This window comes from Rhineura floridana, chromosome 5 (genome assembly GCF_030035675.1).
Source record: "Rhineura floridana isolate rRhiFlo1 chromosome 5, rRhiFlo1.hap2, whole genome shotgun sequence".
Classification (NCBI taxonomy): Eukaryota; Metazoa; Chordata; class Lepidosauria; order Squamata; family Rhineuridae; genus Rhineura; species Rhineura floridana.
Genome location: NC_084484.1, coordinates 131,768,644 through 131,794,685, shown reverse-complemented (window position 1 = coordinate 131,794,685; position 26,042 = coordinate 131,768,644). Strand labels below are relative to the sequence as shown.

General features: G+C 41.1%; 1 protein-coding gene across 3 annotated transcripts; it reads left to right on the top strand.

Annotated features, from left to right (window-relative positions):
- The first annotated feature begins 363 nt into the window (after positions 1-363).
- Positions 364-26,042, top strand: C5H3orf52 (chromosome 5 C3orf52 homolog). Of its 3 annotated transcripts, XM_061629526.1 has the most exons (7): positions 364-506; positions 6,069-6,427; positions 9,493-9,616; positions 14,456-14,613; positions 16,182-16,252; positions 23,831-24,030; positions 24,939-26,042. In XM_061629526.1, the coding sequence occupies exons 2-7, from the start codon at positions 6,299-6,301 to the stop codon at positions 24,965-24,967; spliced, it is 711 nt and encodes a 236-aa protein (XP_061485510.1). In that variant the 5' UTR covers positions 364-506; positions 6,069-6,298; the 3' UTR covers positions 24,968-26,042. The 3 variants fall into 3 exon arrangements, with proteins under 3 accessions (XP_061485510.1, XP_061485511.1, XP_061485509.1); XM_061629527.1 differs by lacking the exon at positions 364-506 and having other exon boundaries at positions 5,964-6,427; positions 9,496-9,616; XM_061629525.1 differs by lacking the exon at positions 364-506 and having other exon boundaries at positions 5,967-6,427.

Genomic DNA, 26,042 nt, shown 5'->3' with positions numbered 1-26,042 from the left:
TTTTAAAAATGACACCAAATGTTACAGGACCACATTATGTTTCCAGTACATATTATGACTATAAAAAAACCTTGTAAAAAAAACCTGCCTCTACAACTTCCTGATTGTCAGGAAGTGAAGATGACAAACTACTGAATATCTTTTATTTAGATCTGTAACAGAGCAATAAATAAGCAGAGGAGAAATACTAAGTTTTGCAGAAGGAAGGCTTGACTTACTAAAGAGCTGTGGATGACTGGACTCTGGATGTCCAGGTATGTGGAAAAGTAAAGCAACGTACTTGGACAGTTAATGATTGATCTGCAGTCTCAGTTTCCTTACAGATAAAAGAGACTATTATTGCAGTCTTCTGTATCTGAATCAGAACAAATGAAGAGGTAATGGGGCTGAAATCTAAGAAAAGAACAGAAAATTCAGTTGGAAAGATAACAGGTTCCAGGTACACATGAAAAGATGGTAGCTTGGAAGTGAATTAAGAATTTCAGACAGCTGGACTAAGATGAAAGGTAAGGTATACACTTAGTTTATTTAAAATATTTCTATCCCACCCTTCTACCCTACAATAGGGCACTCAGGGCGGCTACAATAAAATAGCACACATATATAGTAACATACACAATAAAAACACAAACATTACAGTAAATTAAAATGCATAAAATACAGTTAAAATACATAAAATGCATTATGCATACACACATACATGTATATATGTGCATACACTTATAAGAGAGTGAGAATAAAAGAACTTAAAAGATAAAGATAAAAGAAAAAACTTTAAACAGTGTCAGGCTGACCCGTCAGTCCCAACCAAAGGCTCTCCAGAACAAAATAGTTTTTACAAGTTTCCGGAAGACCATCAGGGAGGGAGCAAAGCGGGCTTCTTGGGGCAGGGAATTCCAAAGTCTGGGAGCCACAATTGAAAAGGCTCTCTCCCGTGTACCTATCAATCTAACTTCTTTCATTCCAGGCATGCAGAGGAGACCAGAGGCAGATGATCTTAAATCCAGGGTAGGAACATATGGACATAAGCGGTCCCTTAAGTATCTGGTCCAAGACCTTTTAGGGCTTTAAAGGTCAAAACCAGCACTTTGAATTGGGCCCGGAAACAAATTGGGAGCCAGTGGAGTCGGTAAAGCACAGGGGTGATATGCTCCCTGCGCCGTGCTCCAGTTAACATTCTTGCTGCTGCATTTTGGACCAACTGTAGTTTCCGAATCATTTTCAAAGGCAGCCCCACATAGAGTGTGTTACAGTAATCAAGCCTTGATGTCACCAATGCATGCGTCACTGTGGCCAAGTCAGCTGCTTCCAGGAACGGACACAGCTGGTAGCCATTTTGAGATGGCCAAAAGCACTCCTGGCTACCGCAGCCACCTGATATTCCAGCAGCAGGGCAGGATCCAAACTCCCAACCTGCGGACCTGCTCTTTCAAGGGGAGTGCAACCCCATCCAGAACAGGTTGCAACCCTATCACTGGGGCAGTTTTTCCCTTGGCCAGCAACACTTCCGTCTTGTCTGGATTAAGTTTCAGTTTGTTAGCCCACATCCAGTTCTTCACAGCCTCCAGGCACCAGTTTAGGATGAGCACTCCCACCCTGCCATCAGAAGGAAGGGAGAGATAGAAGAGTGTCATCAGCATATTGATGACATTGCACTTCAAATCTCCGGATGACCTCTCCCAGTAGTTTCATATAAATGTTAACGAGCATGGGAGACAGAATGGAACCCTGCGGTACCCCATAGGCCAATGGCCAGGGGGTCAAGCAGTAGTCTCCCAGCACCACTTTCTGGGTCCTGTCCATCAGCTAGAAACAGAGCCACTGTAAAACAGTGCCTCCTAGACCCATCCCAGCAAGACTGCTCAGAAGGATACCATGATCAATGGTATCAATGGCCACCGAGAGGTCCAGCAGCACTAACAGGGATGCACTCCCCCTGTCTGATACCCAACATAGGTCATCAAGCAGGGCTACCAGGGCAGTCTCTGTCCCATGACCAGGCCTGAAGCCTGATTGAAAAGGGTCTAGATAATCCGATTCATCCAGGAAAACTTGGAGTTGAGCCACCACCACCCTCTCAGTCACTTTGCCAAGAAAGGGGAGATTAGGGACTGGCCAGAAGTTATGAAGATCAGCAGGATCTAATGAAGGCTTTTTAAACAAAGGTCTAATCACATCCTCCTTCAACAATGTTGGCATAGAGCCTTCCCTTAGGGAGGTGTTAATCAATTCCTCTACAGCTATCAGCATTACTCAAATCAACTTGATGACAAAAATGCATTAAGAGAAAGCATCCGCCACGACTCAGGTAAACTACCCCAGAACACAACACACAATATTGTGTGTAGAATGTGTATGCAACTAAGGTCTATTCAGAGTACACCCATTGAAATTAATGGGCCTAAGTTAATCATGTCCATTAATTTCAGTGGGTTTGTTCCGAGTAGGACTAACATTGGATACAACCCTGTGTGTGTGTTCACCCATGCATGTGCATTTATAGTGAAGGAGCTGTGTAAGCATGATACGCCCTAGTGTATCAAAGCATTCTGATGAATTAAGAAAGCAAGGACACACTGCAATATTTTTTGTAAAATAGTTTTCCTAGCAGTAGTGGTCAGGCAATTTAAAGAACACCTGCCAAGGGGTCAGCTCTCAAGCCCAGGGCAATTGATCCCAGCCAGGCACAACCCATGCCTCCCTTATCAGGGAGAAGTCAAACCAATGCCAACCCTTAAACCTGCCACCACCCCTTAAACCTGGTCACCCACTCTGGGCCAAGGGGAAACCCAAATCGCCAGAAATAGACCTGCCAAGGATTCCAAAACACAAGAGCCAAAGATACACTCCTTGTCTTGGAGTCTTAAGGCAAAATATCCAGTTACATCATAGTCTGTGGCTAAATGGCCAAGGGGCTGGTTTCAGAGGCAAAATTCCTCCTGCAAGGAACCTCCCCCCCTGGTAAATAAGAGGCAGTCTTTATTAAAATAAAATTATAAGTAAAAAAATATAGTAGCAAAATCATTCCTTAAACCAAACACCCCAAGGGTTAGGTAAAATACAGGAAATTCAATCATAGGACAAAATAAACCTGTCTAGCTTACTTTATACTTACACACAATAGAAAGCCAAAGTAATTTCATAGTTCCACATCTCCCCCAAGAGGTAATGGTGATTCATACCCATAAACAAAAAGGATTGGTTAACAGTACTGTTTAGAGCAATATCCACAGTGAATGATGGGGAGAACAAATGCAAATGCACTTGGGTCAATGGTACACCTGTCACTGGATGTGTGATGTTTCACAAAAAGGAGATGACATTCACCAGTGACCTGAGCATGTGGTGATCATTCTCACAGAACACCTGGAAAAGTCTACCTCAAGCCAAGAGTGTTTGGAAAAATATTTCTAGGCAGGAGCAAAGTCTATGAATTGTTGTTATAGGTCATTGGCAACCTACTCCACCCACCATTACATATAGAATCCTAAGGGGGGAGTGCCTCCTTCCCCCCCCATGGACACTCTTGCCTCAGCAATTAAAATAACAGAAGGGGTATAATGCAATCACAAATATACATGATACATCATTAGTAGTATAATATAAGTAGTATAATACACCCAAACTCTTGCCAAAAAATACAGAGCTCAAAAAATGTAAATCTCTGCAAGACTTGGCCAAGATTATCCCCTTGTGTGAATCGCTTTGACCCAGATGCAACTGTGCATAAGTTAGCCCTTTCAAACAATTGCAATTATGCCATTGAGCTTTTGGCAGGAAAGGAAGACAAAATCTACATGCCTACTTCTGAACTGTTGGTCTGCAATAATTTAGTGGTAACAGGGCTACATGTTTGCATTTTGGTTGTTGGAACAAGGGTGGACTTATGTATGCAGTACCCATTTGTATAGTTCTTCATCTAGGTGGGGATATACACATGTGTTCCCTGATTGGTGGGCTGACCACTTAAGCATCACCCCCCCAAAAAACAGAGAGAGAGAAAGAGAGAGACAGAGAGAGACAGAGAGAGGCATAATTAAAATAGAGGACAAAACAGGACACAAGTTTATATAATATTTGCATATGCTGATTTATTTATCTAGAATGATGCAAATTAAGAAATAATTCCTATAATTTAAATAGAAACACAGTACATCTCACTATAGTATGGAAAACAATGACCAGGTGACCTTCATGCCTGCTCAGTCTGCTGTCCAAAACTAACTGCTGGGCAACTTCAAGGTTTGTGCTATCTTATCTTTAAAACTGGATTTGAATTGCATAGTCCTACAGATAGAGGACTCCTTGAAATAGTCCTCAAACAGCCCTTTTAATGAAGGATTGTCTTCTGTAAAGTAGGACACATGGCTACCTTACTGGCTGGCCAGGGCACTTTCAGTGCAATCCTAAACACACTTTCTAGGAAATATACCCATTGAGCTAACTGGAATGTACTTCTTAGTAAACATTCTTAAGCTTCTGCTGTTGACTGTGAATGTTGAAGACATACAACTATGGAGTCAGATGACATATTTTGGACCTGCATAGACTAGAAAATTGGGCTGAAATTAATAAAATGACATTCAATAAAGACAAATGCAGGATTCTGCATTTAGGCCACAAAAACAAAATGCACGGGTACAGGATGGGAAATACCCGCCTTAGCAGTAGTGCGTGTGAGAAGGACCTTGGAATTGTAGTGGATCGCAAGTTGAACATGACCCAGCAGTGTGATGCTGCGGCAAAAAAGGCAAGCACGGTTTTGGGCTGCATAAACAGAGCTATAGTTTCCAGGTCGAGGGAAGTAATAGTCCCACTATATTCTGCATTAGCCAGGCCTCATCTGGAATACTGCGTTCAGTTCTGGGCGCCTCATTTTAAGAAAGATATAGACAAGTTAGAGCGGGTTCAGAAGAGGGCGACGAGGATGATAAGCAGTATGGAGAACAAGTCTTATGAGGAAAGGTTGAAGGAACTTGGCATGTTCAGTCTGGTGAAGAGAAGGCTGAGGGGTGACATGATTGCACTCTTTAAGTACCTGAAGGGCTGTCACATAGAGGAGGGTACAGATTTGTTCTCTGCTGCCCCAGAGGGTAGGACTAGGTCTAATGGTTTTAAGTTGCAGGAGCGTAGATTCAGATTGGACATTAGAAGGAACTTCTTGACAGTAAGGGCAGTTTGGCAATGGAACCGACTGCCTAGGGAGGTGGTGGGATCCCCTTCGCTGGATGTCTTCAAGCAGAGGCTGGACAGCTATCTGCGGGAGATGCTCTAGCTGTGGATTTCCTGCTGTGAGCAGGGGGTTAGACTCGATGGCCTACAAGGCCCCTTCCAACTCTAAGATTCTATGATTCTATGATCTTTACAGCCATGGAAATCAGATATTATCTCTCAAGGCTCTAATGCTGCAATGCTATACCCAGTTACCTGGGAGTAAGACCCATTAAACTCAGTGGGACCTACTTCTCAGTTGACATGCATAAGATTGTACTGCTAACCCTTGCAATGGGACTCTTAACACGAAACACCTACATTTGGTTACTCAGAAGTAAGCCCCACTATGTTTGATGTGGCTTATGTCCAGGTAAGTATGTATAGAATTGCAGCCTTACTGTTATATTTCATTATTCCCCAGTAGGCTTCATAGACTTCGGATCTAAGTCTACATTTACAAAATTATTTCAGGGAATTAATTATTAATTTATGATAATAAAATATCAGGATTCTCTTGGGGTTCTTTAGGCAAAACTCTATCCAGAAAAGATTTAGTTAGCAATTAATTTAATCATTAGACACTGTCAAACAATAGATGCTTTGTATCCAATTTGAATTTCTGCAGCTTTCACCTACAATCCTGTTTCTTATGCTAGAGCGTTTTGATATCTGATAAGGCCATCCCTGTCAAGGCTTTTATTTCAGTCTCACAATAGCATGGGCTTTTTTTTATTACTCCACCAACGGCTGGGTTGCCTCAGGTTAAGTTACCTGCTTGTATCTACAGAAGGCAGAAACTGGAAAATCCAGCCTTGCATAACTTTCTAATGAGCCTTTGCGTTTCCCAAACACAGATAAACCTGGGACTTTCGACCTTCATGTACTGATTTTCCAAGACCTTCTTTGGAGACTATATTTTGTTTTGCAGCATTCCAGTCTATCGTCCCAATTCATGGGACCCTAAATAGAAACATTTTTACTTTTGCATGTTATCGACAGAAACATACCCAAGGCTGAAAATGCACTTGGTTTTTCCTGCTTACATGTCCTGTGCTGAAAAGTTCTTCGCTAGGAATTGAAAGCAATGAATGGCCACGTCTCTGAACAAGAACATCAGGCTATTGAGTTACATGCAGTAACAGAACAAAGAGAGGAAGAACCGGAGCCTGACTTGAATGACCCTCTTCACCCTGAAGCCCCTAGACCTGATAAGGTAGGCCATTGAATTATTCACTTTCTGTATTGTAAAAGTGTGTTGTTACAAATATCAATCAATATGTATCATTTTAGCATAATAAAGAATTTTCTTTGGACACATTCAGACTTCAAAAGTTTGATTTAGGTGGGGGGGGGAAATATCACTGTGAAACGACTCCTGTAATTATACAACTGTTTGACACAATACTTGTTTCTCATGGAGTCTACCGGTGTCAGATGTTTCAGTTTCAGTTTCTCTGAGTTTCTAATTTTTCCAATCTTAAATTCTGTTTGCCAAATTTCCTCATCAGTTTGCAACTTTTAAAAACTGCCCTCCTCAAAATTCATCAGCATATGTATTTCATGAGGTTGAGGAAAACTGTCTTACAGGGCCATTGAAAGAATTATGACAAGTTAATGCATTTGAAGAGCTTTAAACACATGAAAGTGTAATTTAAATGACCAGGATTCTTAAATTAGTAGTATCAACCAGATCAGCATGAAATCAGTATGCTTTTGATCACTGGGTCGGAGCAAAGCAAAAAACCCCAACAACTGGCTGTTTAGAAGTGGGAACAGGGGGTTCAGTCAAGTTGCATCCACTTCTGCTTTCTTCTGAAACAGCCAATCAGTAATCTTTTAGTTTTTTAAAAGGGCTATGAGTGTGCAATCTTGAGTACTCTTCATGGACTGGAACCTTAAAAGAATTCATTCATATTCAAAATTATGTGTTCTCACAACAATCATATTACCATAGTCAGACTTTTTTTTTTTTAACTATTTAAAAAAATTATCTTATACTCTGCTTTAACACATACAGGGTATTTTACTAGTAAAGCCAAGGTAAATCATGATAAGTTTAGAATGCAATCCTATGCATGTCTGTTCAGAAGCAAGAGCCATAAAGTTCAATGGGCCTTACTTCCAGGTAAGGATTGCAGCTTTAAGAAGGTTGTCACTGCCCCTCCCCCGGTCATTAGCTGTTTTCAGGGGGAAATCTGCACACATAGGAAAAATATCATACTTTTTAAAGATAAGTTATTAAAAATGAACATACTAATAGCAATCTCAATTTTCCAAGTGTTGGTCCTTACTAGGAATGGGGGAGAAATTTGATTCAGTTTGCATTAAAAAGCCAAATTTGTCTTCCAAAAGAATATCAGAATCGAAACACAGCCATCCTTTGAAATTTACCCTCATCCGAATGTATAGGGATGGATGAATCTGTCAATTTCAGTTTCTCTGAGATTCTATGTTTTCCAATCATAATTTTTCTAATTTCTCCAATCTTAAATTCTGTCTGCCACATTTCCACAAAGGTAGTTCTCCAACGAAGCAATGTTTAGAGAAATGCACGTTAGAGGAAAGTGTGAATAAAAATGAATGTGTTTATGAAAATAACACAAAATTGCATTATATTTGGAGAAATTGTTGCACAAATGTGTACATTGGTCAAAACTGCATACAAAAATGTGTTTATTCAGAGAAATTCACACTATAATGCTGAAGAATTTTCAGTAGGATTTTTTTAATATTGCCTACTGCTGCAGAAATGTGGAGACCTGTATTTAAGACTGGAAAAAATGAGAAACTGAAACTGACAGACCCTTCCATCCCTAGTCCTTATGTAGAGAAAAATGGTATCATACACACACAAGATGTTGGTATCTGCAGGCTGGGGCAATCCCCAAGGCTTACTGAAGTACAAAAGAATCTTTAGAGGGGGAAACTGATGGGGGGTGCAGGAGATGGAAAATGGGATGAGAGGAGAGATGGAATGGGTATTGTGGAGGAGGGCATGGCTGAACAGTGAACTGGAGCAAATGTATCACAACATTTTACTGCAAGTCCCACTTGTTAAAATTGAATGTTTAAAACTGTATTGCCATTTATTCCCAGGTAGCCATATGTATGTTTGCAAAACTACCCTCATTTTTCCTTATGTCATTTGCTCACTTCATAGTCATGTTGCATGAATCTGAATTTCCAAGGTTACACCTGTTCTCACCTGAAACTGTTGTAACCCCATTGCTATTTATTGTCAAGGAAAAAAGGGTGTTGGTTTATGTATCTGTTATAGACACTTCCTGCTTCGGCCTAGCAGACTCAGATGTTTACCTAAGGTGTAACCATTAGCTCTTGGAGTTAGGAACTTAGTATAACTGCTGTTGTTTCTTTAGATCCAAGCTCTGACATCTCTTTTTTGGATTTCTAGTATTGGTATTGATCTCACAGAATCATAGAATTGTAGAAATGGAAGGGACCCGTAAGGCCATCAAGTCCAACCCCCAATCCAAATTAAAACATATCCGACAGGTGCCTGTCCAGCTGCCTCTTGAATGCTTCCAGTGTTGGAGAGCCCACCACCTCCCTAGGTAATTGGTTCCACTGTCACACTGCTCTAACAGCTAAGAAGTTTTTCCTGATGTTCAATTGAAATCTGGCTTCCTGCAACTTGAGCCCGTTATTCCATGTTCTGCACTCTGGGATGATTGAGAAGAGATCCTGGTCCTCCTCTGTGTGACAACTTTTCAAGTAATTGAAAAGTGCTATCATATCTCCCCTCAGTTTTCTCTTCACAAGGCTAAAGATACCCAGTTCTTTCCTCAGAGGGCTTTGTTTCCAGTCCCCTGATCATCCTTGTTGCCCTCCTCTGAACCTGTTCCAGTTTGTCTGCATCCTAAGTGTGGTGTCCAGAACTGGATGCAGTACTCAAGATGAGGCCTAACCAGTGCTGAATAGAGGGGAACCAATACTTCACGCGATTTGGAAACTATAATTCTGTTAATGCAACCTAAAATAGCATTTTCCTTTTATGCAGCCATATAACACTGTTTGCTCATATTCAGCTTGTGATCACCACCAACATGGTGCCTTCCAGATGTTGTTGGATTCCAACTCCCAGCAGTCTGACACAGCATGACCAATGATCTGGGATGATGGGTGTTGAAGTCCACAACACCTGGAATCCACAAGGCTGGCTATCCCTGGCTTATAAAGTCAAATTTAGGGTGTGTGTGTGTTTGAATAATACACTTAAAGATTATTAACAGATTTTCACTTATATTCTTTTTGTGACAGAAGACAGCCATCTTGAACTCATGTTCTAAGATTGTTTTTTGGAAATGCAAACTGTGGATGATTATAACTTCTGTTTTCCTGGCACTGATACTTGTGTCTATTCTAAGTTTAGTTTTTTATTCAGGTATGTATTCTTCTTCAGATGGTCTCAATCTAGCTCAAGTTAGTTGTGACTAACAGGGCAGTCCTATACAATGTCTAGTGAGAAGTAGGTCCCATTGAGTTCAATAGGCCTTACTTTCAGGTAAGTGGTATAGTATTGCAGCTGAAATCCAAATTCAAAATTATTCAGAATTTAATATGGTATAGCTAGCATAGCAACAGAAGATTTATGCAGCTTTAAAGTTGACAATGAGGACATTGAAGTTGTCAAGGATTATCAATACCTTGGCACAGTAATTAACCAAAATGGAGAGAATAGTCAAGAAATCAGAAGAAGGCTAGGACTTGGAAGGACAGCTATGAGAGAACTAGAAAAGGTCATCAAATGCAAAGATGTATCACTGAACACTAAAGTCAGGATCATTCAGACCATGGTATTCCCAATCTCTGTGTATGGATGTGAAAGTTGGACAGTGAAAAAAGCGGATAAGAGAAAAATCAATCATTTGAAATGTGGTGTTGGAGGAGAGCTTTGTCCATACCATGGACTGCGAAAAACACAAATAATTGGGTGTTAGAACAAATTAAACCAGAACTATCACTAGAAGCTAAAATGATGAAACTGAGGTTATCATACTTTGGACACATCATGAGAAGACATGATTCACTAGAAAAGACAATAATGCTGGGAAAAACAGAAGGGAGTAGAAAAAGAGGAAGTCCAAACAAGAGATGGATTGATTCCATAAAGGAAGCCACAGATCTGAACTTACAAGATCTGAACAGGGTGGTTCATGACAGATGCTATTGGAGGTCACTGATTCATAGGGTCTCCATAAGTCAAAATCAACTTGAAGGCACATAACAACCACATAGTTAGCTTTAAAAGGGTTCCCAGACTCATTTAGTTTTCAGCACATAAGTCTGTGCTTTACGTCTTTAGGGTTATAGGTCAACATTGGGAGTAAAAGATGTCTTGTACACAGGGGCGTCACTACCGGGGTGCAGAGGGTGCAGCCCACACCCGGGTGTCACCATGAGGGGGGTGACACCCAGAGCCACCCCGCCCCGCGCTGTTGCCTGGCAAGGCTGCTCCAACTCCTCCTCCTCCTCGGAGGCGGGTGGGCGAGACTGGGAGCAGCGTCGGCGGGGTGAGGTAGGGGCGCCAGTGTTCCCAGGCCTTCTCCGGCTGGGTGTCCCTCCGGCGCGTGCCCTCCCAGGGGCATGGATGGGGTGGCTGGCCTCGAGTGTGTGCACACGCACATGCGCGCGCATGCAAGCCCAGACACCTTGTCCATGACCCTGGGAGGGCACGCGCCGGAGGTCCGCACCCCCCCACACTCCCGCTAGTGACGCCACTGCTTGTACATACAAAATATGTGTGTCTGTCTAAAACGAGTCAATGTTAAACTCCATGCCTTAGAATTGTAGTCCCAATCTGAGTTTTCCCAGAGCTGCTTAAAAAAACACATACAATCCAATGCAAAACATGCTATCTTGTTTCCTCATCACCTGCATCATGTCTAGTTAGGTCCAAAGAAGCAGAAGTGCCTGTGTGCTCTGGAAGAAAGCCATGCCCACCACTGGTCTGGGTACACTAGCAATGCTTGACAGGATTCTGCCGAGTTAAATCTGCTTTGGAATGGCCCTATGTATGCACATAGGAATCAGGATCAGGAACCTTAGACACTCTTTCACAGGTTACTTTGATTATGCACACACAGTTAAAAGTGGAACTGTGTCCACTTAAGGCCGTTGGCTGTGCCCTATATTGAGTCAGGCCTTTGGTCCATCTATCTCAGCATTGTCTGGCAGAACTCTCTAGGTTTTCAGATAGTGGTTTCTCCCAGCCCTCCTGGGAGATGCTGGGGATTGAGCTTGGGACCTTCTGCATGCAAAGCAGGTGCTTTGCCACTGAGCTACAGTAAAACGTATGAATGAGCATACATGTGTACACACTGTGAATGGAATTGGAACTTTTGTGTAGGCAAGGTCTCTGATTTTATTTCTTTAAAAATTTATTACAAGAGACTTGATAGAGTTTATCCATGTACAGTTGGTATGCACATCGGTTCTTTCACATCTACACTTGCATGAAGGCATGGGTTGGACATGAATTCAACAGGTGCAAGCAGTCATGACTGATTCCAGCCCACTCCCTGCTGGAATAGGTTCATTCAGCTGAACATGTGAAGATGTGAAGGTGTCTCTCCTCCAAGAAGGAACATAACTAATAATAATAATAAATAATAAATTTTATTTATAAGTCGCCTATCTGGCCGAGTTAACGGCCACTCTAGGTGACATACAGTACACAGTAAAATACAATATCAAAATACCATAATAAAAAATTAAGCTAAAAACCAGTTAATCCAGTTAATAACAGCATAAAGTTAGTCCACCCCAGAGATCCTATAGGCCTGCCTGAATAGCCAGGTCTTCAAGGCTTGACGGAACCCCATCAGGGAGGGGGCATGGCGAAGACCGGAAGAAAGGGAATTCCAGAGGGCAGGTGCCACAATCGAAAATGCCCTCTCTCTGGTCCGCACCAGTCTAGCAATTTTGACTGGTGGGACCAAGAGGAGGCCTTGTGTGGCTGATCTTGTCAGGCGGCACAATTGATGATGCTGGAGGCGCTCCTTCAGATAAACTGGGCCAAAACTGTGTAGGGCTTTAAAGGTCAACACCAACACCTTGAATTGGGCCCGGTAGGCAACTGGTAACCAGTGTAGATCTACTAACACCGGAGTGATATGATCACAGCGACGGCTGTTCTTAATCAAGCGTGCCGCCGCATTCTGTATCAGCTGCAATTTCCGGACCGTTTTCAAGGGTAACCCCACGTAGAGCGCATTGCAGTAGCCTAAGCGAGAGGAGACCAGGGCATGTATCACCTGTGGGAGTAGATGGATAGGAAGGTAGGGTCGCAGCCTCTGAATCAGATGTAATTGATACCAAGCTGCCTGGCTCACTGCCAAGATCTGAGCCTCCATGGACAGCTGGGAGTCAAGAATGACCCCAAGGCTGCGGACCTGTTCCTTCAGGGGTAATCTCACCCCATTGAGCACCAGGTCTATATCTCCCAACCTCCTCTTATCTCCCACGAGCAACACCTCGTTCTTATCGGGATTTAGTTTCAGCCTATTCTCCTTCATCCATCCACTTACGGATTCCAAGCACTTGGACATGGTATCCACAGCCAACTCAGGTGAGGACTTAAACGAGAGATAGAGCTGAGTGTCATCTGCATATTGGTGACACTGCAGCCCAAATCTCCTGATGATGGCCCCCAGCGGCTTTACATAGATATTGAATAGCATGGGGGAGAGGATAGAACTCTGTGGCACTCCACAATTGAGAGGCCAAGGGTCTGATACCTCATCCCCCAATGCCACCCGTTGATGCCTGTCTGAAAGATAGGAATGGAACCACCGTAAAACAGTGACCCCTAATCCCAGTTTCTCCAGGCGATCTAGAAGAATACCGTGGTCAACAGTATCAAAAGCCACTGAGAGATCCAGGAGGACGAGGAGGGTACATTCTCCCCTATCCAACGCCCTCCTCATATCATCCACCAGGGCGACCAAGGCTGTTTCAGTTCCATGTCCAGTCCGGAAGCCCAACTGGAATGGATCTAGATAATCTGCTTCCTCCAAGTGTGTCTGTAACTGTTTGGCCACCACTCGCTCAATCACCTTGCCCAAGAATGGTAAATTAGAGACTGGGCGAAAGTTATTTAACTCTTGGGGGTCCAAGGAGGGCTTTTTCAAGATGGGCTTTATTACTGCCTCCTTGAGGGCTGATGGCATTACACCCTCTTCCAAGGAGGCATTTACCACTGCCTTGATCCCTTCACTCAGTCTCTCTTTGCAGCTCATAATGAGCCACGAGGGGCAAGGGTCAAACAGACAGGTGGTTGGCTTCACAGCAGAGAGCACCTTGTCCACTTCCTCAAAGGGGAGGGGCTGAAACCAATCCCATTGGACCGGACTGCAACTGGCCGACTCTGATAACTGGCATATTTGGGAAGCTAAGGATGAAGGCGAATTTCATCCACTCCTTATTTTTAAAGCAGTTACCTACTTAGCAGTTTCAAGACACATATATGATTGACATAGAGTTAACAGTCTAGTTGTGCACATCGAAATATCTTGTAGTGCAGCTTTATTTCAAAAATGCAGGTTTTATAGAGGTAATGCATGTAAAATGTGTATTTTAGGACTAGCACATAAAAAACCATCCAACAGTCTGTATTTTAGGGATACAATGCACACAACATGCATATTTCAGAGGAAGTGCATACAAAAGTATGCACAAATTAAATGCATTTTTTCATGATTTAAAAAACAAATCCATAGATGGCATGAATCATAGAACCATAAAATAGTAGAGTTGGAAGGGGCCTATAAGGCTATGGAATCCAACCCCCCATTAAATGCAGGAATCCAAATTAAATCATACCCAACAGGTGGCTGTCCAGCTGCTTCTTGAATGCCTCCAGTGTTGGAGAGCACACCACCTCCCTAGGTAATTGAAGTAGATTTATGAACACCCATGAAACTGACATGAAATAGAAACAGGCTGATCTTTCCATCCCTATCAAGGATGTTGTATTATTACTGTATTGAGCAGGGAGTTGGAGTAGATTACCCCCAACTCTAATATTCTATGAATTTGCAACAGCCCGCAGCCACAACTGCTTAATCTTGGATCTAATGAAATTGGGGGGGAAAAGACATGGGCTTTATCTTACTATGCTAAGATTGACAGGCATGTGCTCTGATTGTTATGTAGAATCACTTGATGCTGAAAAATTAGCTTCTGAGAGTTACTACAAATAATAATTTGCTTTTTATTTTAGCGGATTACATAGATGAAGATGAATTCTGGGATCCTGAATCAATAGCAAGTGGCAATCGCCATAATTTCTCAGGAATATTAAAAATTCATTGTACTAATCCTGGCCAGCAATGGTCAGAATCAGGATTTAAGTTGCTTTCTGAAAATCTTAGTAAAAGGGTAAGTTTGCCAGCTACCCGTAGAGACTTCAATACATAATGTGCATGGATTGTCTCCAATTACATCATTGCACAAATGGAACAACTTCTGACTGTGCAATGGAACTTCCTCCCCCAATGGAACCATGTACCCCAAATCTGCTCTAGGGATTCCTCTAACCCTCTGCAGCAAATTTAGGGGTGGTGCAGGGGGCACCAGGGGGAGGGGAAAGGCAAGTTTCATCACACAAGCAGAAGTTGTTTCACTCAAGCAATGGCTTAGGTGGATTCAAGCTAATATATTATCTTAAATATTTAGCTAATCTTCTTAAGTTATGTAAGGTTACATAAGACCCCTTTTTTGCAGCAAAATGCAAGTAGGCATAGCTGCATTTAACTACGTTTGACACAACCAGTTCAAAATATGTTATTTATTTAGCAACTGTTACATTAAATATGTGCTATTTATTTTCTTAATAAAGAAGCAAGAAATGTGTTTACTGCCTTTAAGAGCACTGAGAAAAAGTTTAAATGGCTCTCCAGGGTTTTAGACAAGGAGTCTCTCCTAGCCCTACCTGGAGATGCCAGGATTGAACCTGGGACATTCTACATGCCAAACAGATGCTCTGTCACTCAGTTATGCCCCTTCCTTCTCAACACATCATGATTTGTGGTCATTCCCAGGAGCATTCTTGGGATCAGATGGTTACCCTCATTGCTAAAATGGGGCAGCTGCACCTGCCTCTCCCCAAATGCCCTTGGGAATGACATGGTGTAGGGATGTAGTGCCAATCCCACCAGGGCATTCTATTCAAAATAAAGCGTGGTCCAAGTGGTGGTGTTTTCACTGTGTAAATAGGAACACCTTGGCCACGTTGTTAGAATGTTAAGCCTCCCCCTGCCCTCCAGTCAATATACAATTTATACAAAGTATGCAAAGTTTGCAGTTTTGAAGATTATTCTATTCTTCAGCACTATTTTCACCCCTCCACCCGAAACTGATTTAAAAAAAAAAAGGTTGCGCTGAATAGTTCAGCCCAACAGTATTTAGAAGTCAAGTTTCCTTTTGTTTCTTCTTCCAGAAGATGCAGTGTGGAATCTAGGGAAACACAGCTTTTTGCAAACTCCAGCTGAAGACCCTCAACGCAAGACTTGGTTGCACATTTATAGGGCCCTGTCTGTAGTATGGATGCAATGTCATGGCCTGTTTTAGGATATAGTGCAGGGGTAAAACATAGGTCAGCCAATCATTTTAAGATGTCCTTTTGCCCCTCAGAAAGGAGGACTACTTGGGAACAAAGTGAAACAACAGTTGACCAATGATACCCAGATGCACTTTTGCCTTCAAGGAAAGAAGCCAGGGTGTGGTTTGGGTGAAAGAATGGTCAGATACAGACTTACAAATTATATAAAACTTAGATAATTTGTAAATCTGTATTAACATTTCCAAAGTGTTTGATTCTAAAATGTCTACAATGTAACCTCTTGCATTCTTCATTCTCCTTGATACTCCACAACAAAGAAAACACACTGAATGGCTGTTTCCACACTGTGTAAGATGTGTCAATAATTAATGTTTTCTCTCTCAAGCTTACAGATGTATACAGTTTTTCATCTGCTCTTGGGCGATATTTTCTCTCCGCGGAAATTATTTCCTTCAGGTAGGAAAGCAGAATTAGCTTCAAGACTTTTGTTATATAATTTAGAACACCTGAAACTGAACCAGAAAAAAAAGACCTTGAGAAAATTAATGAATTTTGAGGATCATTTGGAGAGACAGAAAATCTGCCAGTATTCTGGTAAAAATGAAGTGAGGGGCAGGGGGGAGAAACAAATGCCCAAGTGCTCTTCTTCAGTAAAGCACATTTGCTATATATGGTTTTCTGCATGTTATATCAGTTTAGAGAACTAAATAAGATATTGCAATTCATCCTTACCACCTACCATGGATGATCATGTTCAAGCAGCCATCCAGCTATGTCCTCTGCCAGGATACTATGAACTGCAAGGAGCTCAAGCAAAATTGCATACCAATGTATAGTGTGTACGTACCCCAAGGCTTCCATTCCCTCATCCCTGTCCAGTTTTCTTTTCCAATTGACACTCAACATTCTGTAGTTACTGAGCATGCATTGGACTTTTTAAAAATACCCCCTCAGTTTTTTTAAAAAGTTTGTATGTCTTCCATCCTTCTGATGGTCCTGAGCCTGGTAATAAACCCCCCCCCCATTACTCAGTGATCCTCTTTGGGCTCAATTTCTGTTGGCAGTCACCATATGATATTTTTTTTTACAGTAAGCGTGGCTAATATGATAAGGCTCCTGCAAGCCTTACCTGCTGAAATTCCCTCTTCTTCACAACTATTAAAAATAAGAACAGCCTGCTGAATCAGGCCAGTAGCCCACCTAGTCCACCATTCTGTTCTCACAGTGGCCAACCAGATGCCTATGGAAGCACCTGAACAGAATCTGAACCCAGCAACACTCTCCCCTCCTGTGGTTTTCAGCAACTGGCATTCAGAAGCGTACTGCCTCCGACCTTGGATGTAGAGCATAGCCATCATGATTAGTAGCCACTGATAGTCGTACTGAAATGGCCTCAAACCATCTCTTTCTTGTACAAACACAGGATTGAGAGTTCTTGCATATTCCCGTAGTTTGTATCTACACAGACAACTTGTATGACAAACAGTGTGGTCACCTGAGCTTCCATGGTTTTTGCCAGCGGTTAGGTTTGTCCAGGCGAACTATGTTTGAGGTCCCACCAAATAAGATGTTATGGTTTAGTGATATCTCAGGAAAAATAATGGGAATTCAACAGTGGATGGTTTTTATATTTTGTATTGATTACACAGTATGCTATATAGATATATAAGTCACACATAAGTTTCTGGCCACAGCTAGTGAATCAGAATCATATAGGTCAGAGTCAAAGTCCTGACTGGTTGCACTTCATAATGGCATTCATAATGCTTACAGTAGCCTGAACCAGTAGCTCTCTTATATATTCTAGCTCAGGTTTATATAAGGCTTATTTATTTATTTATTTATTTATTTATTTATTTATTTATTTATTATATTTCTATACCGCCCAATAGCCGTAGCTCTCTGGGCAGTGCACAACATAAAGTATTATATAGTATTAGGCTTCTACGTTTAATGTATATTTAATGAATCTTACTGTATAATGTGCTATTAATTCAGAAATTATACAATGTCTGACATTATACAAGTTACGTTTCTCTGAGCATTTTTCAATACATTTCTATCTCTTCTGGAAATAAATGGAATAATCTCACCCTTGTGTGCAGCAGACCTCTGGTTCGCAGCAGCAGTATGGCAGTACATTGGATCAGTCTATAAGACTGATACTGAATGCAGGAACTTATCTTCCTTTTATAATAATTCTTATCTCCTTACCATCTGCCTTCTTCCTTTCTGCCTCCTGCCAGAGACAGCAAACGCCGCATTCTGCTGCCTGCCAGGGACAGCACCATATCGTCATAACTAGTCAGTTTTATTGTCCACACCATATAAGGAGTTTCCTCCTCTAGTTCCCATATATCCACAGGCAGCTGCAGCTGGAAGCTACATGCCATTATCGTTATTTTGGCTGATTGCCCAGACCTAGACAAAGGAGGGGGGAACAGAAAAACTTTCTTCCCTTTTTAACTCTTGAAGGCTATAAGGAGGTCTGCATATCTGGGCATATAGCTGTACATTAGGATTAAAACATGCATTGTAAAGACTCTTAGATGGGAAATACATACATTAAACATGGGGCCAGCTCACAACACCCCTGTTCTTTCTCATCTAAGAGTGCTACACCCTTATCATTTACATTATATACTATTGAATATCACAACCTCAGCAAGCTGTAGAGTTGGTTTGCTAATAGCTTCTTCAACTTCTTTGTCTTCATTGCTCATAGCCAATATGGTCCACTTTAAAAAGTGGTCTTCCTCTGGGAATGATCTCTGCAAAGATTTTCTTCTTTATCCTCATCAACATTGCTGAATATAGCTTCATCCAAGGGTGCTATTCCAGAGAACCTTTCATCAAAAATCAGCTGTTAAATCTTTGAATCATTCAGGAGTCCTTCTGAATTCATTCTTGGCATCTCTGGTTATAATCAAAGCCAGGTTATGCAAATGCATACACAATTGTTTTGCCACTATGCCCACAAGTTGATATAACATTATCTAATTTACATCTAATTTACTATAAAGTAAAGCAGTAGCTACAATACATTTTTGTATGGAGCTCATTCTGTATAATACAATACTAAATCTTAAGATTTGAGGATTTGATAGTCCTTACAATTTGTTGTGGAGATATTCCTCAAGGATGTGGAACAAAATCATCACCATTTTCCTTTCTTATGCCAGATGATCTATAACAGGGATCCAAACTGTGAGTGTAGCTCTGCTACACATGAAAGCAGGCTATTCTTCATTCTAGCAGGCTCAAACAAGTGCTAGTGTTACTATGACTTGTTGCAAAAAGCATTCAGGCACAGCATGTACATATACAATCACATACTTTTGGGTAAATCACATTTTCAGTTGGACATCTGGGGCTAGGCTGTACCGCTTTTGGTCTATTAACTAATAGCTTGGTAAGAGCTCATTTTTTTTCCTGTGTCACCTGTTTGCACATAGCCGTAGCACAGTGAACTGAATTATCCTTTTGTGTCCTTCTCCTTTGCTTACTGCTGCACAGTTGCAGAGGCAAAACATGGCCCTTGTTCCGTATGCAAGATTTTAAGGAATTGAAGGTTCCATGAAATCAGTGAGAATTCCTATCTTGGTATCAATTTCTAGGTACCTGGCAGAGTATAACCATATGACTTCGGATGTATTATCAACACTGGTTATTAGAAACTCTCATGGAAGAGTGATTAGCTCCATCAAATGGAAGCAACTTCCATGCCTTTAAGTGGAGTGTGTATGATACTATATGCATGGCCATCTCTATTGCACATTTAATCATGCCATTACAGATGGGAGAATTCTACCAATACCTTTAAATTGTTTAACCATACATAAAAGTATAAGCCAATATTCATTATATTCTGACCTTATCTAACACAGATTCCCTTCAATTGCTGCTGTAAGGTCTGTGTTCCTCTTACTTTAGCTGTGGCATTAGAGATTAACTGTGTCTGAGCATTAGCAATTTTGATTCAACATTTTATTGTCCTGGTTCATACACATCTTTAATCATGACTTAGGCAGTATAGCAAATTTCAATTGCGTACTTTCTTTGATGGTGTCTGTTCTCAGACATCCTTTCTGGCACCCTTTTGGATGTATCTTGAGCCTGAATTGGTAGAGTCAGTAATTATTATTAACGTAGGGAGAACAATGTTCTACTAGGCTTCTTTAAAGGCATAGGACAACTCATGCTGGATCAGTCTTGGGCTTCTCTTCTTGTTCTTCAGACATACCGTTCATCTCCTGGGTCTTGTGTGGCTTCTTCACCATCTTCCTCTCAAAGTGTGGTATGTACATACTAAACTGCTTCTGTTTCCACAGTGGTTGACCAGGTTCTACAGCTGAGGGCTGGAACACTGGACAGAGATTTCTTCCTCTCTCCTGAGAGTAAAGCATCTTCTACTTGGCTCTTTTGCCTCAGTGGGATTTTAGGCTTTCTCTGAGCTTGTTGCACCAGAAACAGAGGTGTGGGCCATCTTCTCCATATCTTTGAAGGGGTCTTTCTACTTCTTCAGCAGTTTCTTCTGTTAAAGCCTCCTGTGTTTATCCCAAAGGATCTAACCCTAGATTACTCTGTGCTTGAGCTAACACAGTCTCATGTTGTTCCGCTCAAGTGTGGTCATTAGTATATAAAGCCAGCATTAGCGTTTGTCCTCTCAACAGGCTCTTCAATATGCCATGTACCATGCCTTTCACTGACTCTTCTGAGGGCAGCCAATCAACCTTCTTTATCAACAAATGGCTGTGCCAGGACTGAAATTTGTGTCTTCTCAAGAATTGTCATGCCCTGGGGTACAGGGGTATTTCTACTCACCATGTTTCTCAATACTGTCAGATTGAGGATATGCACATTTTCTATATTTGTTTCCTGCCTTTTTTAGAGCAAATATGTAGGAATACTTGGTTTATCTCCAGTTTATCAGATTTCCTCCTCAAGACACATATTCCGCAAGTGTATGCGGAAGGGTATGTAACCCTTCATGGTTAAGTCTGTACGTTTGGATTAAAACATGCATTGTAAAGAATCTTAGATGGGAAATACACACAGTAAACACGGGACCAGCCCACAAAAGTGTCTTCCATAAACTTGTCTAATCCTCTTTTAAAGCCATCTGAATTGGTGGCCATCACTACCTCCTGTGGGACAGAATTCCATAGTTTAACTATGCACTGTATTACAATAGTTACTGTATAGAAATAGAAGAGGACAACAAAAAGGGTAGAACAAGAGCCCTGTTCCAAAAGATTAGAGAAATGAAAGGGAAATTTAAACCAAGAGTAGGGATGTTGAATAATCAACAGGGGAACACACTGACTGACTGAGATGAAATAAAAGGAAGAAGGAAGCAATACACTGAAGAACTCTATAAAAGAGATGCAAGGATGACAGAGTCATTCACAGAGGAACCATATGATGAAGAACCAGAAAGTTTAGAATGCGAGGTGAACGCTGCTCTTAAAATACTTGAAAGAAACAAATCACTGGGAATAGATGGCATACCACTAGAGTTGCTACAAGCTACTGAGACTGAATCAGTCCAAATTTTGACAAAAATCTGTAAAGAAATATGGAAAACTGAACAATGGCCCACAGACTGGAAGGGTTCCATATACATCCCAATTCCAAAGAAAGGGAATCCCAGTAATTATCGAACTATTGCCTTAATATCCCATGCAAGTAAAGTAATGCTCAAGATTCTACAACAAGGCTCTTGCCATATATGGAGCGAGAAATGCCAGACATCCAAGCTGGATTTAGAAAGGGAAGAGGTACCAGAGATCATATTGCAAACATACGTTGGATAATGGAATGGACCAAGGAAATTCAGAAGAAAATCACCCTGTGCTTTATAAATTACAACAAAGCCTTTGACTGTGTAGATCATGAAAAACTATGGAATGCTTTAAAAGAAATGGGGGTTCCACAGCATCCAATTGTCCTGATGCGCAACCTATACTCTGCACAAGAGGCTACTGTAAGGACAGAATATGGAGAAACCGATTGGTTCCCCATCGGAAAGGGTGTGAGACAGGGGTGTATTTTATCACCCTATTTATTTAATCTGTATGCAGAACATATCATATGGAAAGCAGGACTGGACCAAGATGAAGGAGGTGTGAAAATTGGAGGGAGAAATATCAATAATTTAAAATATGCAGATGATACCATACTACTAGCAGAAACCAGTAATGATTCAACAAATGCTGATGAAGGTTCAAGAGGAAAGCACAAAAGCAGGACTATAGCTGAATCTCAAAAAGACTAAAGAAATGACAACAGAAGATTTATGCAGCTTTACAGTGGACAATGAGGACATTGAACTTGTCAAGGATTATCAATACCTTGGCACAGTCATTAACCAAAATGGAGACAATAGTCAAGAAATCAGAAGAAGACTAGGACTTAGGAGGGCAGCTGTGAGAGAACTAGAAAAGGTCCTCAAATGTAAAGATGTATCACTAAAGTCAGGATCATTGAGACCATGATTTTCCAATCTCTATGTATGGATGTGAAAGTTGGACAGTGAAAAAAGCGGATAAGAGAAAAATCCACTCATTTGAAATGTGGTGTTGGAGAAGAGCTTTGCGGATACCATGGACTGCAAAAAAGACAAATAATTGGATGTTAGAACAAATTAAACCAGAACTATCATTAGAAGCTAAAATGATGAAACTGAGGTTATCATACTTTGGACACATAATGAGAAGACATGATTCATTAGAAAAGATAATAATGCTTGGAAAAACAGAAGGAAGTAGAAAAAGAGGAAGACCAAACAAGAGACGGATTGATTCCATAAAGAAAGCCCCAGACCTGAACTTACAAGATCTGAACAGGGTGGTTCATGACAGATGCTCTTGGAGGTCACTGATTCCTAGGGTCGCCATAAGTCGTGGTCGACTTGGAGGCACATAACAACAACAGAACTATGCACTGTGTGAAGAAGTACTTTTTTCTGTCTGTCCTGAATCATCCATTCTTCCAAAGATGCAGAAGCCCTTCCTTCTTTTGCATCTGGCTACTATACATTAGAGGAAGTGATTTTGTAAGTAGGAAAATTGAATATTTTCTCCAGATATTTCATTTATGTCTGGTGTAATTATTTTACGGAAAGTGGTTGTGACTCAGTTAGTGATGTGATGTGCAACACACTTCCTTTCCCATGCTCAGTCATATTTAATTCATTTGCTTAATCATGTTTTAATTGAACCTGTTTGAAGTATAGTTTTTAGGCTTTTTAAAGTTGTTTGTACATGCTCCTATTTTTTTTAAGTTGCTTCATCCTAATACCACCAGCGTACATTCCTTTGATGCACAATTTCTGCAGGGGAAAGTGTTCCACTGTTTTTTAAATATAGCAGACAGCAGCAAAGCGACTTTTACATAGCAGTCTTTGGTGAAATATCCCTTGCTAGAGCAGTGTTGAAAAGCCTGTAGCCGCTAAATGATATAGGACTCCATATTCTATCATCCTTGACCATTTACTGTGCTGGCTGGGGCTGATGGGAGTTGGAGTCCAACAACTTCTGGAAGGCCACAAGTCCCCCATCCCTTTGCTAGATTATCATGCAATTATTAAATATGGTTGGAATCAATGGCTGTTGGTGCCCATTGGGACCAGCGAAGCAGAAGTCAGGGAGAACAGCCGTAGGTGGAGGCAGAGCCCATTAATTCTAGCTGGAATTAGGAGGAAGGAGGAAGAAGAAACTGTCAGTCAGTGCCACCCCCTGGACTGGTTGTAATTTAGAACAGGGAAGAAGCAGAGGTTTGTTCCCATCCTGCTGGACCATGTATAAATACAGTACCTTGTGAAGCAACCTAGTCATGGTCTTCTATCTGCAGCTTTGTAACTGATAGGTTTGCACGGATGTTACACATGTGCTTTATGTTTTGCACACCTTGCATAACAGATTTGCATGCATTTGCTGCATTAATGCATGATGAGTATTGACAGCAGGAGAAAGGAATAGCTGTATAAACTGTTGGCCTCTCATTCTCACAATGCCTCTTTCCTTCTTTCAGCAAAGAAAACAATACAGTATCCTACTTCTTAAGGTTCTCGGTGCCACCTGAGACTGAAGAATTTATGAAGTATAGAATGAGTGAAGAGTTTCTGATGAATGTTTTAAGGCAAAATATTTATGATGAGGAAGAAAAGTCTGGTCTGGACGTACCTGAGTGTACAAACATGGCACTTGATCCAACTTCTCTTTCACTAATACGTAAGTATCTTGTGGAGTAAAGAACTGTACTCTTTAAAAAAAAGTTAATTTTTTTTCAGAAAGCTAAAAGGGTATTTAGAGGATGAGCCTCTCTTTGCAAAATATTTAATTTCTTTGGGTTATCTCCACTGTAGTCATCCCATTAGCACAAAGACGTCCACCTGTGCAACAGGGCTTCCTCTCCCTCTCATTTCCCCTGCAGAGCTGCCTCAATTTGTTCAATGTTATGGAGAAGATATGAGGGGTTATGCAGGGAAAAGAAGACTCACTGTGCAAGTGGAAGCCCTTGTGCTAACAGGACAACTTCATTGGATACAACCCTATATGCAGATACTGGAAATATTCTGATACATTATTTTTCTGTAATAAAACATTTCTGTGTAAAACAATATTCTCATAGGTTCTGCATAACAGAACTCATTTAACTTGCTGAAATACTGCACTAATAACTTTGGTCACACCCACACTGTACATTTAAATCACTCTTTTGCCACTTGAACAGTCATGGCTCCCCCCCCCGAATCCTGGGAACTGTAGTTTGTTACAGATGCTGAGAGTTATAACGAGACCCTTAACAAACTACTGTTCCCAGGGTTCTTTGCGGGAAGCCATGACTGCTTAAGTGATATGAGTGATTTGAATGTATGATGTAGATGCAACTTTTATGTCTGATCAAATATTGCATAAATAATAACTTTATGCCTGATCCAGACATAGGCAATGTGTGTGTGTTGGTGTATGTAGTATATATTTATATGTATCATACATATACAAATGTTGGTTGTATGTTTGTATATTTGTGGTGGGTATAACTTATTAAAGATAAATTAGGGAAAATGTCTCAATCAATTTAATTTTAATAATGGTTTTCTTTCTTTTCTTTTTCAAAAACCATCTTGTTTCTAAAGAAATACAGACTGTGGATACAGAAGGGTGAATAGTGTTTAGACTGCTGGTGCTCCAGAATGTTACAGGAGGAATCTTCAGATATGCAGGCTATAATATCTTATTAAAAGAACAAGCTGCTGCAAATCATTTCCAGCATGCATTCAGTCCTCTTGCTGAAATCAAGAACTGCAGGAAAATGTGACTGCATTTATAAGATGGACAAGATTGTGTCCCCATGTGAGGGAAACAGACTGGCAATATTATAAATGCAGGTTTAGAAGATCATAGAGATTCTTCGGACAGTTATCAGCCCACAACCAATTCTGCTTAAATTACAACTTCATGAGAGGACAAATTCATGAAAGTAGAGTTCCAGAAAATAGACACATAAAGCTCCATTCAGGCTTGAGCTGTTCCTTGGTATCATGAACCCAAAGTTGATGAACTCTGTTCAGATCATTGTGGTTTCTCAGTTAGGAGGCTCTTTCCAAGTTTCTCACCATATCTCTGAGCTGTGTGGAGTACGAGGGTTCCTCCAGACCGGTGTTTTATTGAAGGTGTATTCTGCTACATGTTCTTGATACAATAATAGTGCATTAGTGGTGGGTGGGGTTTTTCCTGCTTTATTCATTCTGTGATGCTACCACATGAGTGCTGTCCAGAGGAGCTATAGCATAACATAATCAGGACACACACACACACACACACACACACACAAAAACGGGGCATTTGTGGGGTATGAAATGTTACGGGATTTCAGTTGTGTGGAATAAAAATTCCTAGGCCTCAAACTTTGGTTAAGACTTTGCAAGTATGAAGGGGATGATGGGAAGAATGACACTGAAACATGCTGCAAAGAATATGTTGCAAAGATAAGTTACAGAACATTCCGAGAGAAATTGCTGAATGCTCAACCTTCTATCCATAAGTAGATAAACATATGTGTGTAGCGCTGATGAAAGCAGCTTCCTGTGTGCCTTTGAAAAATCCCTATAAGAATGTGCTGAAAACTGATTGGGACAGAGAACTTTTGGACTTACTCATGTCGGAATTTCTCTCCAAGTGATTGCTTGTTTTGCTTGTTTTGTTTTGCTTTATTTTAATAAAGTGCTTCTAGCATATCT

Excerpts from the sequence above, each read along its gene's own strand:
- C5H3orf52 (XM_061629526.1), top strand. The coding sequence starts at position 6,299 with ATGAATGGCCACGTCTCTGAACAAGAACATCAGGCTATTGAGTTACAT. Across the intron at positions 6,428-9,492 it reads AAGCCCCTAGACCTGATAAG|AAGACAGCCATCTTGAACTC; the intron begins GTAGGCCATTGA and ends TTTTTGTGACAG. Across the intron at positions 24,031-24,938 it reads AACTTCTCTTTCACTAATAC|AAATACAGACTGTGGATACA; the intron begins GTAAGTATCTTG and ends TTGTTTCTAAAG.